At 33.7% G+C, this 15,442-nt stretch overlaps 1 protein-coding gene and 1 pseudogene across 3 annotated transcripts; one reads left to right on the forward strand and one right to left on the reverse strand.

Annotated features, from left to right (window-relative positions):
- Nucleotides 1–639: 639 nt before the first annotated feature.
- Nucleotides 640–1,624, forward strand: LOC110625689 (annotated as a pseudogene).
- A 7,100-nt stretch (nt 1,625–8,724) lies between these two features.
- Nucleotides 8,725–14,169, reverse strand: LOC110626619 (uncharacterized GPI-anchored protein At1g61900). Of its 3 annotated transcripts, XM_021772637.2 has the most exons (9): nt 13,946–14,169; nt 13,021–13,082; nt 12,631–12,773; nt 11,607–12,458; nt 10,652–10,897; nt 10,531–10,545; nt 9,953–10,093; nt 9,800–9,847; nt 8,725–9,098 (listed from the first exon to the last, which is right to left on the reverse strand). In XM_021772637.2, the coding sequence occupies exons 3-9, from the start codon at nt 12,761–12,763 to the stop codon at nt 9,025–9,027; spliced, it is 1,509 nt and encodes a 502-aa protein (XP_021628329.1). In that variant the 5' UTR covers nt 12,764–12,773; nt 13,021–13,082; nt 13,946–14,169; the 3' UTR covers nt 8,725–9,024. The 3 variants fall into 3 exon arrangements, with proteins under 3 accessions (XP_021628329.1, XP_021628331.1, XP_043817839.1); XM_021772639.2 differs by lacking the exon at nt 13,021–13,082; XM_043961904.1 differs by lacking the exon at nt 8,725–9,098 and having other exon boundaries at nt 9,630–9,847.
- Between the last annotated feature and the right edge of the window lie 1,273 nt (nt 14,170–15,442).

Raw genomic sequence — 15,442 nt, forward strand, 5'->3', positions numbered from 1 at the left:
CTGTGGGGACGAAGGGGATTTTACTCTCTTTAAAGTTTTCAGATCCACATAAGGTATGAAAGTTTGTGCAAATAACCCAACTGAAGAGAAAGATTCATTGTGTTAAAATATATATATATATATATATATATATATATATTTTGACAGTATTTCAGATAGTTTGTTTCAATATTTATTAGGTTTTATTACGGCTGATTTTTTCTTTGAAATCTGGTGAAGCAAAATTTCAGATCGGCTGTAAAATTCCAGGTTAGCAAGTTAGAGAGAAAATTAATAAATAAAAAATAGGTGAGGTCGGACTAACATTTCAGGTCGAATAGGGCATGAGGTCGGATGGGACACGATCCATGGCCATCTAACTTGATTACACAGCAGCGTCCCCCAAGTATCGGGGCAACATGGAGACAATGAGAAATAATCAAATGTCCAGGCTGATCGAGGTGGATGAACTCAAACTCTGTATGTCGTCCAACTTGAAGATGAGGTCGGTTGGGTTATGAGGTCGGCAATCCTTCAACCTCTGATTGAACAGACCTGCTTTAGCACCAGGACGCTTGATCGAAGCATCGAGGAATTTGTATGGTCAAGCCCGTAGGTCGGACACTCAAAAGCTGAACAGTTGCTTAGATTTATTTATCCATGGCCGATCTGTACGGAACTGCTCCTTCTCCAGTTCCGAAGCTCGAAGAAATCTCCTCCTTCCTTCACCAACTCCTTCATAATTCCTCCTCTTCCTCTCCCTCTGCTAAATTCATGCACCATGCTCTCTCTTCTCCTTCTCCCCCGCCGCCGCCGCCGACGTAGACTAAGCCTCCGGCTGAATTGTTATTCGGCCGCTCCCAAGATTGCCGAGCAGATGGCGGCAACTCCTGCATCAGTTTCTTTGATTCCGGTAGTTACTTCGCCAAAGAGAGTGCGGAAAATGTTGTCTCTTAAGTTATTTCAAAGAGAGGGGTTTCTAAGGAGAATGATTTAGGTGGCTTAAGCTGCGATAGCGAGAAGGGTGCAGATGTGTCAGAGGTGCCATCGGAAACGGTGCGGCCTAGAAGCTCCTCGAAGAGAAGCAGAGCTACAGAGGTTCATAACTTATCCGAAAAGAAGAGGAGGAGCGGAATTAATGAGAAAATGAAGGCTTTACAGAATCTTATTCCAAATTCCAATAAGACCGATAAGGCTTCAATGCTGGATGAGGCAATCGAATACTTGAAGCAGCTTCAGCTTCAAGCACAGTCTGTAGGGCGGAAATAGGTGTTTGAACTCCATGTGGTTTTCAAGTCAAATTGTAACACATTTTTATTTATTCTATTGAGGCTGGTGAAAGAGCTATGAGTTAATTTGGGTTCTTCACGCATGCACTCCTGAGATGGGATGTTAACAATGAGAAATGGATTAAGTTTGCATCCCATGTGCTTACCAGGAGTTCTACCACCTATGAACTTGCCCATGACAGGATTGAACTTTGATGAGGGAAGTGGACTATTAGATACCAATGCAGCAACAGACAATTGTTCTGCCTTCAGCAGCAAACATCACCTCCTCAGAAACCTCCTATGGTTTTGATCCACTTATTCAGGTTCATTATGAACCCTTCAATCTCTCCACATCTTCAAAGGAAATCCACTGATCAGGCATCATGTGAGTGGATCGGCGCAAACCGCACTTCCAACTATGGACCCGCACTCACTCGGTCTTCGAGAACCTGCACTCATCTGAAGTGCTGCTCGCCACATTTTGGATAATCATGCCGATTGATGATTGAAATAAGGTACACATAACTTGCCACGTGTCATTAGCATAATTGTTGTTGGAGAAATTTACAAGCCCTTAATTACTTATCTTAAAAACTCATGATATATATGTATGCTCCAGTTATCCAAATCGTACTTTGCTGTGTATATTTATTATTTTGCTTTAGAATTTCAAGAGTGCCTTTACTTATTGGCAATTATTTTTAATTAAACATTATTGAATACAAATGATTTCATAGATTATTAAAAGGCATGCTTCGCATGTAAATAGTAAGACTAAATTTAATTAAAATATACCTCTATGAGTTTAGATATCCTGATAATTGCTTACATTTTATAGATTGAAAAAATCTTGGAAAAATTTACGCATGCAAATATTATTTATTGAACTTTTGAATTGCATGAGTTAATATTGTTAGTTAGAGCTAATATTTACGTTCATCCGAAATATGAAATTAAGTGACATGTGCGACATATTATTTATTGATGAATATTATTGAATTAACAACGAGCATCCTCATTATATATGCTCTGTGCAAGCTTTTATTTTGCAGAAAAATCCTGAATCTCGCTCAAAGACCTTAGGCAGGCACAGAGCCCGAATCTTGCGAAAAACCTCAAGGAGCAAAAGCGGCCAGCGAGATCCCCAAGATCTCCCGGGGCAACAAAGACCGGGATCCCCAAAGATCTTCCGGTGTCACATGCTCACAGCAAACAGCGGTATACAATGACAACACGCAAAAACAACTCATAAGAACATAGTTCCGACCTCACATAAAAGATTGGGGCACGGGACCATAAATGACAAGCTAAACTCCGACCTCCCAAAGAAGTTCGAGTCATAAGGTAAAGAGACTTTGATCTCGCACAACAGCCAAAAGCGCCAAAGTGCCATGCTAACCTCAAGAGGGTACTGGAATAGAAATAAAAGAATTTGAATCTGACCTCTCGAAAGAGCTCGGATCACAGGCTAATAAGACCTCGATATAGAAATAAAAGAATTTGAATCCGACCTCTCGAAAGAGCTCGGATCACAGGCTAATAAGACCTCGATATAGAAATAAAAGAATTTGAATCCAACCTCTCGAAAGAACTCGGATTACAGGCTAATAAGATCTCGATCTCTCAAAGTAATCAGCATATAACGAAATTAAACTAAGTCACCCCAACGCCTGTATCGTGTAACAGTGCGACCTGCTAAAGGCCGATGCAACGCTCACGGCGCCAAAGCACCATGCCGATCTCAAGAAAATGAGTTCGGTACTGGTAAATCCAATAGGCAGACCGAATTAAGGCGAGGCGAATCCTAAGCAAAATGCATACCAAAATACAGAACCAAACAAAGAATCAGGGGCAATCATAAAAGGCACCGACCTTGAGAATTGACCGCTAGCACTAAACCAGCTCAATTAGCCTAGAGAGAAGTCTAAGCAGCAAAGAGCCCGCAAAACGCTCGAGGGTAGATAGCCCGGAGAACACTCGGGGGCAAAAAACCCAACTAACCGATACATACACAAGAGCCAAATGCTCAGATAAAGAATTAAGGAGACAGGAGCAACGTAAAAAGCCAAATAAACCATTCTGAACGACCGAATGGGGCAGTAGAAAGCCCTGACTCATTAGGATACAAAAGAATAGAGCTCCCTCTATGAAAAGGCCCACAAATGCAGGAACGCATAAAAGGATAAACGAAGGCAAATGACCGTGCTCACAGCTCGGATTAATTTGCAATAAACAAACATTTAGCAAGAATAACCCAGGAAGAGGAAAACGACAAAAGAGCGAGCTCTCTATCCCAGTGGAGCACACAGCTCAAACCTCACTGACTGCCAGAAGGTTATCTCAAGAGAGACAAGGCGTCTGAGCTCGTAACAAGAACAAGATTTAAAATCATCTAAAGTAGGGCACTCATACAAATAAGACATTTCTCTAGGTATTATGTATCCGAGCTCGCAACAATGACGAGATCGTGAGTGAAAAACAGAAATGCCCTCATGGGAATAAGAAAAACTCGCAAGTCAGAAGCTTAACCAAATTCCGAGCTCTTAGCCCGGGTCAGTTCGACTAGCAAAGTCCCAGTAGAGCCAGTCTGGTCCATCAAGTAAGTAAAATTGACAAAGCCAGAAGATAGTTTGCATAGAAAATAATGATGATGCACAGGCCGAGATGAAATATCATTCATCATCAAGAACACATCTCCAGATCGCCATACATTTAAACACCAAAGTAAAGAAATAAAGAAATAAGTCAAGTAAAGGACGTTTTGACAAGAGCCGTTCTCGAGCTGCACGGTCATTAATGGAGCCTAAGTATTTACCCCCTCACCAGTCATGGAATAGCTGCTGAGGAGGTAAAGGGGCAATTGATAACCTCCAGATCTTTCCTAGCCCAGGAATAAGGTCGGATCCAAAAGAAGGCCACAGGTCCAAAGCCCATCAGATCATATGCTCGAAAAACGGCTCGACTTCACGAGCCTGGGCCAGCGGCCCAAGACAATCCGGATCAGATACGAGCACAGCCCAATAGGGGAGTAGGCCCAATCACTCACCAACCCTGTTCGCATGCGTGCCAGGGTGAATTAAATGGCCGCCTGCGTGGAGAAGAGGCCTGACACATCCATATGTACGGGCCTGAAGGACACAGACAGGTAGCACTATAGACGTGGAGGGCACTCATAACAAGAACAAGATTTAAAATCATCTAAAGTAGGGCACTCATACAAATAAGACATTTCTCTAGGTATTATGTATCCGAGCTCGCAACAATGACGAGATCGTGAGTGAAAAACAGAAATGCCCTCATGGGAATAAGAAAAACTCGCAAGTCAGAAGCTTAACCAAATTCCGAGCTCTTAGCCCGGGTCAGTTCGACTAGCAAAGTCCCAGTAGAGCCAGTCTGGTCCATCAAGTAAGTAAAATTGACAAAGCCAGAAGATAGTTTGCATAGAAAATAATGATGATGCACAGGCCGAGATGAAATATCATTCATCATCAAGAACACATCTCCAGATCGCCATACATTTAAACACCAAAGTAAATAAATAAAGAAATAAGTCAAGTAAAGGACGTTTTGACAAGAGCCGTTCTCGAGCTGCACGGTCATTAATGGAGCCTAAGTATTTACCCCCTCACCAGTCATGGAATAGCTGCTGAGGAGGTAAAGGGGCAATTGATAACCTCCAGATCTTTCCTAGCCCAGGAATAAGGTCGGATCCAAAAGAAGGCCACAGGTCCAAAGCCCATCAGATCATATGCTCGAAAAACGGCTCGACTTCACGAGCCTGGGCCAGCGGCCCAAGACAATCCGGATCAGATACGAGCACAGCCCAATAGGGGAGTAGGCCCAATCACTCACCAACCCTGTTCGCATGCGTGCCAGGGTGAATTAAATGGCCGCCTGCGTGGAGAAGAGGCCTGACACATCCATATGTACGGGCCTGAAGGACACAGACAGGTAGCACTATAGACGTGGAGGGGATCACTTGTTGAGGGGGCTCTCCTCTTCTTCTTCCTTCTCCTTCCTGGACTCCATTTTTATTTTCTCTCTACAACTCTTGCCTAAATATACTACTCTAATTCATAGAATCTGACTTAAACGTCAGAGGGTCTCCACCGAGGCATCCCCGGTAGACCCCTGACCATTTTTCCTTATTTTGCAGGTCGTTTCATCAAACAGAATATTGAGAGACCCATTTGATGGATCCATATGATGGACCAAGAAGAAAGTCAGATCTATCATGGAGCAGGAAGAGAAAAAAATTTATCACAATTAATTTTATATAAAATTTAATAATATTTAAGTAAATAATTATTAAATTCAGTATTATATTATTGATCTTATATTAAATATATTTTTATATAATTTACTAAAGGTTATAATTATGATTTGATGAATAAATAATATTTAAAATTAGAAATAAATAAATTTTAAAATGTTTTAAATATTTAATATATTATAAATAATAATTTGTTTTTACCTAAATAATAAAAAAAATTAAAAACAACAAATTTGAATAATAAGAAAATAAAAAAAAAATTGAATAAAAATCATTTGTTGGGAATTTGAAATATAAACCCAGAACCAAGAAGAAAGCCACTGTTAATTAACCACTAGCCCATTTTCAAGTAATATTGCACGTTACAATAAATAAAAGATTCTAGGCCCTAGAATTCTAACACAAGATATTTATTAATAAAAAAATTACATTAGATTTAATGAAATTATTTTGTTGTATTTAAACTGATGTTAATCCATCCTATTTTATGAATAAAATTACTGAAACAATCCCAAGTTTATAGAGCTCACATCAGAAGTTTATAGAGATGGACAGATGAAATTTCTTTGAAAAATTCTAAATTAAAATATTATCTATAAGAGATTTTAAGTAAATTATATTTAATTTTATTTAAAGTATTTTGGACTTTTAATTTAAAGTCTAAATTAAATAAATTATCTATAAGAGATTTTAAGTAAATTATATTTAATTTTATTTAAAGTATTTTGGACTTTTAACTGAAAGTCTAAATTAAATTAAAATGAATTGCCTTATTTAAATTAAGTTATTACAAATCAAGTTTTAACTTAACTTACTTTTTTAGTGAATCGAATTTCAACTTAAAATTAATTTATTAGACTTCTTAAAATTTGGGCTTGATTAATTAGAATTCTACTTGAAAATTGTTTCATTTATGTTACTTAACTTCAATGCAAAATCTAATTTATACAAGTTTTAAGTTATTTCAATAAAATAATCTCCAATTTACAGCTTTGGTTCTTCCCTCTTTGAAGATCAAACACATTATAGATGCCACCAACTCAAGGCTGCTATTACCCACCTTGGTCTTGGTGATGATGCCAAGCACCTTTGGAAAGAGAAATTATGAGGAAAATGTCATTTTTTTTTTAGATCAGATACTCTCCAAGTGATGTACTTTTACTTTGAAAATGTATACCATTTTATATAAGAATATAATGCTAAACTTATGAAAATGTAATTATATATTTTTTTCTCTATACTTATATGAGAATAAATATATTTCTCATTATTTTTAAAAGAATAATTTACAACATACCCCTTAAAATTAAATTAAATCAAATCCTGTCCCTGAATTGTTTTTTAACAAAATAATCATTTTATTAATTCACCATTACAAAATCATAATGGAAAAAGATTAACACTCTATTTGAATAATATTTTTTTATTTAATTTTATTTAAAAATAAAATATATTTATATATTTATATATTGATATTAATAAGATTCTTAAAATACTTAAAAAAATATTTTTTTAAAAAAATATTTTCTATTAATTAATTTTTCTAAACAAGTATAAAAAATATTGTCCTAAAAAATATTTTACTAAATTATTAAAAATATTAAAAGTACATGGATTAAACTATTATAATATTAAAATAAAAACTGAATTGTTATAAATTATTTATGTCTACAGAGATCAGTATTCAATTTAAATAAAAAAATCAATCAAATCAAATAAATTTAAATTTTTAATTTAATTTTTTATTTATTTTAATTTAATTTTTAATTTTAAAAATTTTAATTTATTTTAATTTTAATCAGAAAATTTTAAAAAAAAACTGAATGATAATAAAATATCATTTTTAATAATATAAAAAAATTAGAGATTAAAATCATAATTAAAATTAAAATATTTTTTTAAAATTTAAAATAAAAATATAAAAAAATCCAAACCTCACCAATTGATTCTAATTCAAATTAATTTCCAATTAGATTTTCACAAATATTAAAATTTCAACTGTCAATTTAACCAAATGATCCCCCCCTATACATGTCACGAATTTTATAAAATCACAAAGGCTTTATTATTTATCTTATTAGACTCCATTTATTTTAAAAAATCATTTTTTAAAAGAATATTTTTCAAAACATAAAAATTAACTAATGAAAAATATTTTCCAATTTAAAGATGAAATTAAATTATTTTAAAAAATTGATAAGAGCATCATTTTTGTATTTTAAAAATCTTATGAAAACATCAATATATAAATTTATTCATATTTTTTATTTTTTAAATTAAAATTTAATATTGAAAAATAAATTATTAAAAAATATTTAAGACAGAAAACATTAGCCTTAAAAATTCTTTATTGTATACCTCACTATTTTCCTTTCCCTCTAAAACATCTCCAAAAGTGTAAAAGGTTGTCAGGTCCTTCACGTAGGGACAAGGGATTCAAGGGTACTTCACCGAGGCCGATAGTAGATGGTCCAAGAATTTTGAGAAGCAAGATTCTCAGAAGAAAATTAATAAAAATATGCCATTATCAATTAGTTGAACAATATAATAAATTAGACTTTTTCTAGAATAAAATTAAAAAATTAAATATTTTTATTAAAATAAAATAAAATTTAAAAGGTCAAATCATAAAAATGAGAATTGGCAAGTTTGGATAACAAGAAAATAGAAGGAAATTTTGAAGGAAAAATTAAAGTATTTTCTCCGAAAATGAAAGTGAAATATCATAAATAAAAATTACTTTAATTTAAAAAGAAAACGAGTAAAAAACAAATCAAGTTACTGTTTTGACCACTCCAATCATTGATTTTAATCAATTACAAAGAGTAAAATAAATGTTTTACTATTCAAAAAATCACTTTTCATCGCTTATTTTCTTTCCTTTCCTGTTTTCCACCCTTCAATTTCTTTCCTCCCTAAAATGTCATTCAAACAAACCAGGGCTAACTGATGAAGTCCCTCCTGTTTTCTCTCTAAGAAGAGAAAAGAGCAGCAGCTCATTAATTAGAATAAGAAAGATGTCCTTTCCCAACTTCTATTCTAAGGCCGATTGGCCTTGCTAAAGTACTCGTGACCTTTGCTCTTACTGTCAAATCTGATAGGCCCTTTTAACAAACTAGTGTTAGGAATAGGAGGCCCCACTGCACCAATGGCCATGGGTTCTCATGATTGGTAGGGTCCACCTGATTATAACCAACCTCCTCCCGTCAAAGATAAATAACTTCAAATAAACCAAACAAAATACCCACACAGAATTCCTCAGAAGTAGAAGTCTTTCGAAGTTTCAAAACAAACCAACCAAAGATTATAAGAGACAGGAAGAGAAGGGAGAAAGGCAAGGGCAAAAAGAGCTCAAAAAGAAAAGATGGGAGTAAAAAAGAAAAAAGAAGAAAAGAAACTGCTATACATGGAGGCTACCCAAAATATACATGTAAAATTCCCAGTCAAGATCAATTTCCAGAAGCACCTATTCCAAACTGATTCATCCCTCAAGTAATTTTTTCAGTACAACAATGTACTGAAAATAAAAAATGAAAAAATGGGTACCACAAATTCCAACCCACCACCACGATTGCCTGCATTATCGGGTAACATATAAATGTTAGGGATGAAGGAAAAGAAAAGAAAAGCAGTAGCAGCAGCAGCAGCGTGCTCTCGGATCAGAACCAAACAAGTAACTGACCTCTTCTCTAGTTTTATACTTTTATGTACCATTTAAACTCAGCAAAATTTGTGTTCTAAATTAATTTTAAATTGGCAGGTTGCTGAGATAATAGATTCAGAATGGAAGCCCTAATCTCCATTATGTCAATAGTTCTGATTAACACATGATCCAATACATATCCAAAGGGCTAAATGTACTTAAATAAGAAACAAAAGAATTAACATGCTATGTGCAAATGCTATAAAAAACAAGCGCTTCTTGAGGAATAATAACCCCTAATACCCCACACAATTCTAACAATAACAAATTTGGACTTCAACAAAATTATGGAACTGTAACATAAAAAATTAGGTTCAGATTGAATTAGTGATGCGTCATATCTTGATTGAATGGTTATTAGCACATTAAGAATTAAGATGTGTGAGATTCATTACCCTTTCAATAACTAGATAAATGCTCAAGGCATCTTTTTGAACTTTTATACATAGAAAATGATTTACAATAGGAATTGCAGATTGTCTGTCTGTTATGAATTCGTTGAGCACGTAACATCTATCATGCAACTAAAGCTGACAATAATGAGCTATAAGAGTTGGGGGCGAGAGTGCAAACCAGGATTTTTTAAAGTCTCTGATGTCGGCAAGGCAGGCAAGGACATCTCTGTAAGATTAGGTAGCAGCTACTTAGACATCAATGTGAAAGTGTAGAAAATTTCTTTCATATCATCTAAAGCACCATAAAAGAATTTCTTTCCTTATAACTTACCTGGAGCACAAAGAGACAATGATGACATTGAGGATGATGTTGGCCATGGGGCTAAAATATTGTCAGTTAGGTCACATGTAAAGCTGAACCCTGTTGAATTGTCATATACAACATCTGCAGGCCAGCTTCGGAGTAAACACCCTATATTTGAATAAAGATCCAAATTACTAAAAAAAAAAATCATTCCAGGGCCCAGAACAGGCAAAAAAAAGTCAGTTCTTCATAAATTTCAATAAGAATAATTCTCCCCCTCGTTTTTAATGAAGTCAAATAGACAATCTGAATTCCATCAGGAAACACCACACTAATAGTTCTCACCTCATAATCTCATATCATCTTTACCACATAAGATACAACAGTTTTCACCAAGTATAAGCATTCTAGCACAGAACAGAAATCCATACGTTTAAGGCATCCAGGAAAGAATAAAATAAATTTATATGGAACAGATTGTTAACTCAACACTTTGAACCAGGTGTGCCTATATTTCAAGAAGGCATTATCTTGACTATGGTATAAGCAAATATGTTCTATTGCAGAGAGATAGAAGGAAGGAAAGAGAAGAAACAAAAGCAAACCTTGTTGTCCATATGCTGCAACAGCATCCATCCACACATGAATCCACAAATCAAATGAACATTAGATAAATGAACATGAAAATGAAAAATTACTAAAATTACATCAAAGCAAGGAAATAACCTTGGATGCTAAAATCTTTCAAGTCAATGTCACAAAGCTCATATACATTTGTCATGACCCCGCCTTTTCGAAGAATAGATCCAAAAACCGTTGCACAGATTATGGCTTGCTTGTTTGTAATTATCATTTGCTTTTGTATTCCAGCAATATAATTATTCAGTGAACTACAACAGGAAGGACTGGGAGCAGCTACATTGCGACAGGCTTTAATTACCTCAGATGGCTGCGTGAAATTCAAAGGGCAAACTGCAAAAACAAAAATTCCTTAGAAAAAGTGTAACAAACTAAACATGTCATAAACATTTACAATTGCTGCTGCTACAGCGTTCCACAAAAACACACAAACACAGAGAAAAAAAAAATGAAGTAAGATGCACCCAAATAACACAAGGATGCCCATACACAAAGAAAGCAAAATTACATATTTAAAAAACTTATGTAGTCATGTTCTTCATTCAACAACTAAAGGAGACCAAGTTTAATATGATAAGAAAATAAAAACTACCAAAATGGGCGACTCTTAATTGAAATATACAGTCCTGGAGTTCTAGCTTATAAGTCTCTCTTTGCTAGTCCTGAGTTGGTTTGGAAAAGAAATTCACTCAAACCAATACAGATCATGCAAATATATCGTCATTTTAGAAGCAAGTGAAATCTAATGATATATGCTAATATCATAAAGCCTACACGTTTACTACTCTCTTCAAAAGAAATAGTATTATGTCATAAGACAGTCCAAGAGACAGGGAACTTTCACCACCAAGAATCAGATTCAGAAGAACTCACAAAAATAGCTATGATGGAACGTTTAGGCTCCATTTGAATAGCTGTGAATTTAAAACAATGGTACTGAATTTGATAGCATGCACATGTACCCAAACAGAGCCTTATAGAAATGGTCCAGCCAAAATGAAAAAGCTCAAAAAAGAGACATGCTAATCGATAACGTATATACCCTTGTTAACTTTGCAGGAAGATAATATCCGGAATGCAGCATTTGCAGTGTCTGCTGAGAGTTTCTTAGATAGATATGCATAGACCACACCTTTGCAATCATTAAGAGCATCAATATGATTAAGATTGCTCACTAATTCTTTATTCTCATTAATGGTCAATTGTGTTCCAGAAATATGAAGAACAGCTTCCATAACTGCAGGTCGGCAAATTGGTCTGCAACATTCTTTAAGAGGATCAACAGCACTACAGGCCTCCAGCAACTTGCTTGTGTTAACTACTTTCTCAAAGCTAACAACATCCTTTACCGGACAAGACCCACCAGTAAGATTTGACGATTTTACAGAACAAAGTCCAGGTATTGTGGCATTGGCTCCTCTGCTTTCTAAGATACTAATGATATCTGAAAAACAATCATTAGCAACTGAATTCTCCAAAACTAACTTATTGGAGTTCATGCTATAATAACCCTGGAAGATATGGAGTAAACTGCCCAGCTGTGGACAACATATTACATTTCCTACAAGAGCTGCTAAAGGTACAGAGCAATCAGATGCTGTCTTATCCATGAGATTTGACATGGCAGAGAAATTTACAGGGCATTTCCCAGTTAAATTTGGATCATAGGTGGTGGGAAAAGTTGGGTACATAGGTGGCAAGGATTCACTAGGATAGGGGTAGCGGGGGAAGACAGCAGGTGATATTTCTATGGGGTCAAAAAGCCCAGAAATAGGTGGAGTCGCAAGCTCGGATGAAGAAATGTGATTAGGTTCAAGCAGAGTCTGCATCGCCACAACATCTCGGAAAATGGATACCCAAGTAATGAATAAGAAAAACAGTTGCCGCAAGGAACCTGAAACATATAACTCATCCATCAACACTAACACAGGTCATTCTCACTATAGTTAAGAATGTAGCAAAACAATATAGAGAACACAACCGCAGGCACATGTGAGAGAGAGAGAGAGAGACAGAGAGAGATTATGCAAATAGTCAGTGTTCAATAGTGAACTACAGTGGCTCACCCTTGAATTGAGTAACGGTCCAAAAAGAGGCCATAGTTCTACTAGCCTTCTGGCACCATTGAGTTTTACCAAAAAAAAAAACCAACAGCCCTAAACTATGCACACCCAGAACTTGCTCACAGCAATGCAGCATGCCAGATCACCTGTTCGAACGTGAAATGTTAGAACAAAATTCAACAACATACACTAACACTAAGATTACCAAAAGCCTCAGCTGACCATAAGAAGTTTACCTCAAATGATGCCCAATTTTCACTGCCAATATTACCATGACATACCATAAACAATCAAACTTGAGCAAAACTTAACATTGGGAGTTCATAGCCAACTCCCTAAAATGTGCAGTCTGATTTCTTATGAAATATATGGTTATGGTATTTAGTGCTTTACCTGAAACACTAATCCTTTCTTAATCTCCTTGATTGGAAGAGAGTTTACGCAAATGAATCCTTCTGAAAGCCAGAATTTATTTCATTTAAACACCATATAAGACATATTCCACAAGAGCTTGCTAGATATCATTCACACAAATCACTGAACATTACAATATCAACGACAACCATGAAATTTTTTACAGCTGGTGACTATTTATTTGAGTACACTGAACTGACTAGTCTATTCTATTACGCCTGGAACAAACTGCATATCACTGATTGTAAGACATCCCACATTCTCTACCATTTGAGATATGAGCAAACAACACCTTCCAGTTATCTGAGGTAAGTAGAACATCTCTAAGTAACATACGCTATTTCTATTTTGGCACAGACCATAAGCTAGAAAAAGAAAGTGCGAGGGAAGATTTGATTTTGAGAAATGATATCCTTATGCTAGCTAAAATGTTTCATCATATCCGAGCAAGTGTAGTCTTCGCCAAATATAAGGTGAAGAAGGAAAGATCCAACAAAATTTTAATTGGATTTTCTCAGGTACTATCCAAAGGATTATTACATGTCCCCTATTTCCTAAAACAAATTAAAGGGAAAAATATCATGAGGCTGTATTTTGCAAAATAAAAGAAATCACCATGTCAATAATACAATTTGTTTTTAAAAAATTTCCCTACTCACATTTTCTCAGCTACCAAACAAAGTAGTAAATCATTCTTGAGAAAAATAAAAGAGCAAGCAGACTCACACCAACCCAAACAACTTACTAAGCTGAATTAAGCAGAAACTTACCCACATAACGAAAATCTACAAACCTAACTTGAAAATTCTTTTAATTCCTCGCATTTTCTCAGCTACCAAACAAAAAAGGAAAGCAAAAAGGAAAAGGGAAAGGAAAGAAGGGAGAAAAGAAAAGAAAAAGGTACCTGAGGATGTTGAACCCATGTAAGATTTTATCCAGTAATCGAGTGAGCTAAAGATATGGAGATCGAAGAAATGTCAAAAAAATCAGAGCATTTGATTGAGCGAATAGATTTTGGTAAACAAGGTAAAAAAGGGCGGGGTAGAAACCCTAAATCAGAGCTTTTTAGCGGAGTCAGTAGAAACAAGAAAGTTTTTCCGAGTGATTGTAAACTGGGTTGGTGGATAAAGTAGAGGAGCCTTCACCTTTTTAAGACTCACTCAACCCGATTTGTCTCGGGTCAAGTCCCGTTCTCTAATCCTGGGTCAAGTTTCATAATAAAACATTGGATATTTTTACAAAATGACTCAAAAGTCTTTTCTTTATATAATAATTTTATAAGCTGAATGGCGTCATTGATTAAAATAGCATATTACTAGCCCAAGGCCAATGCCTGATAAAACTTGACCCATAAGTCTAAACTAGTTAAAAATCCTAGGTTTGCTAGGAAATTAAACCCTTAATGAAGGGTGAATATTATTAAAATTGAATTAAATTAAATAAATTAAAATTTTAATATTTATAAAATTCGAATCAAATAAATTTTAAATAAGAATTAAATTGAATTTTTAAATTAATTTAATTTAATTAATTTTTTTAATTTAAATCAAATACTGCTAGCCTTATTTTTAATTATAGATGTAAGAAATTATTATATATTTTTAATATATCATCTCATTACTATATATAATTTAACTTTTAAATTATTTGTAATACTATTTAATTTAATTATTTAAATCATTAATAATTTTATCATTTAAAATTTAATTTTTAAAATATATGATATTTTCATTTTTTAAATTAATTTTACTTAATCATGGAAATTTTAAAATATATATAAATATATAATAAGATTAAATTGTTTAAATAAAGATATATATTAAATTATAATTTTATTATTTTAAATTAAATCTAGAGTTTATTAAGAAAATCTAAAATAAGGATCTAAATTAATTTAAACATCACTAAATTAATTTTAAAATAAGAATTATTAAAATAATATGTTTAAATATTAAATAAATATTAAGAATGTTATTAAAATAATAAATTCATATTTTTGAAGTAGAAATTAAAATAAAAAATTAAATTAAATTAATAAGAATATTAAAAATATTAATGAAATACAAAAATTTAAAATAAGAAGTGCATAAAATCACCTATTTTTTCAGTGAATTAATAATTTAAAAATTATTTCACTTAAATATCTCTAATTTTTTCAATTTTTATAATTTATCTACTGAATGGAGGAATTTCTTTTTTTGTTAAATTAATTTTAAAAATTAGTTAAAAAAGTAATAATTTATTAATATTTAAAAGCTTTAAACTAAATAGATTATTCTTTATTTAAATTCAAATTTTATTATATCGTAAAAAACTTAATAATATATAAATTAAAATTATATTATTAATCATATAAATAAATTTTTACCATGGTAAATTTCACAATTACTTTTAGCATTAA

This window comes from Manihot esculenta, chromosome 11 (genome assembly GCF_001659605.2).
Source record: "Manihot esculenta cultivar AM560-2 chromosome 11, M.esculenta_v8, whole genome shotgun sequence".
NCBI classification, from domain to species: domain Eukaryota; kingdom Viridiplantae; phylum Streptophyta; class Magnoliopsida; order Malpighiales; family Euphorbiaceae; genus Manihot; species Manihot esculenta.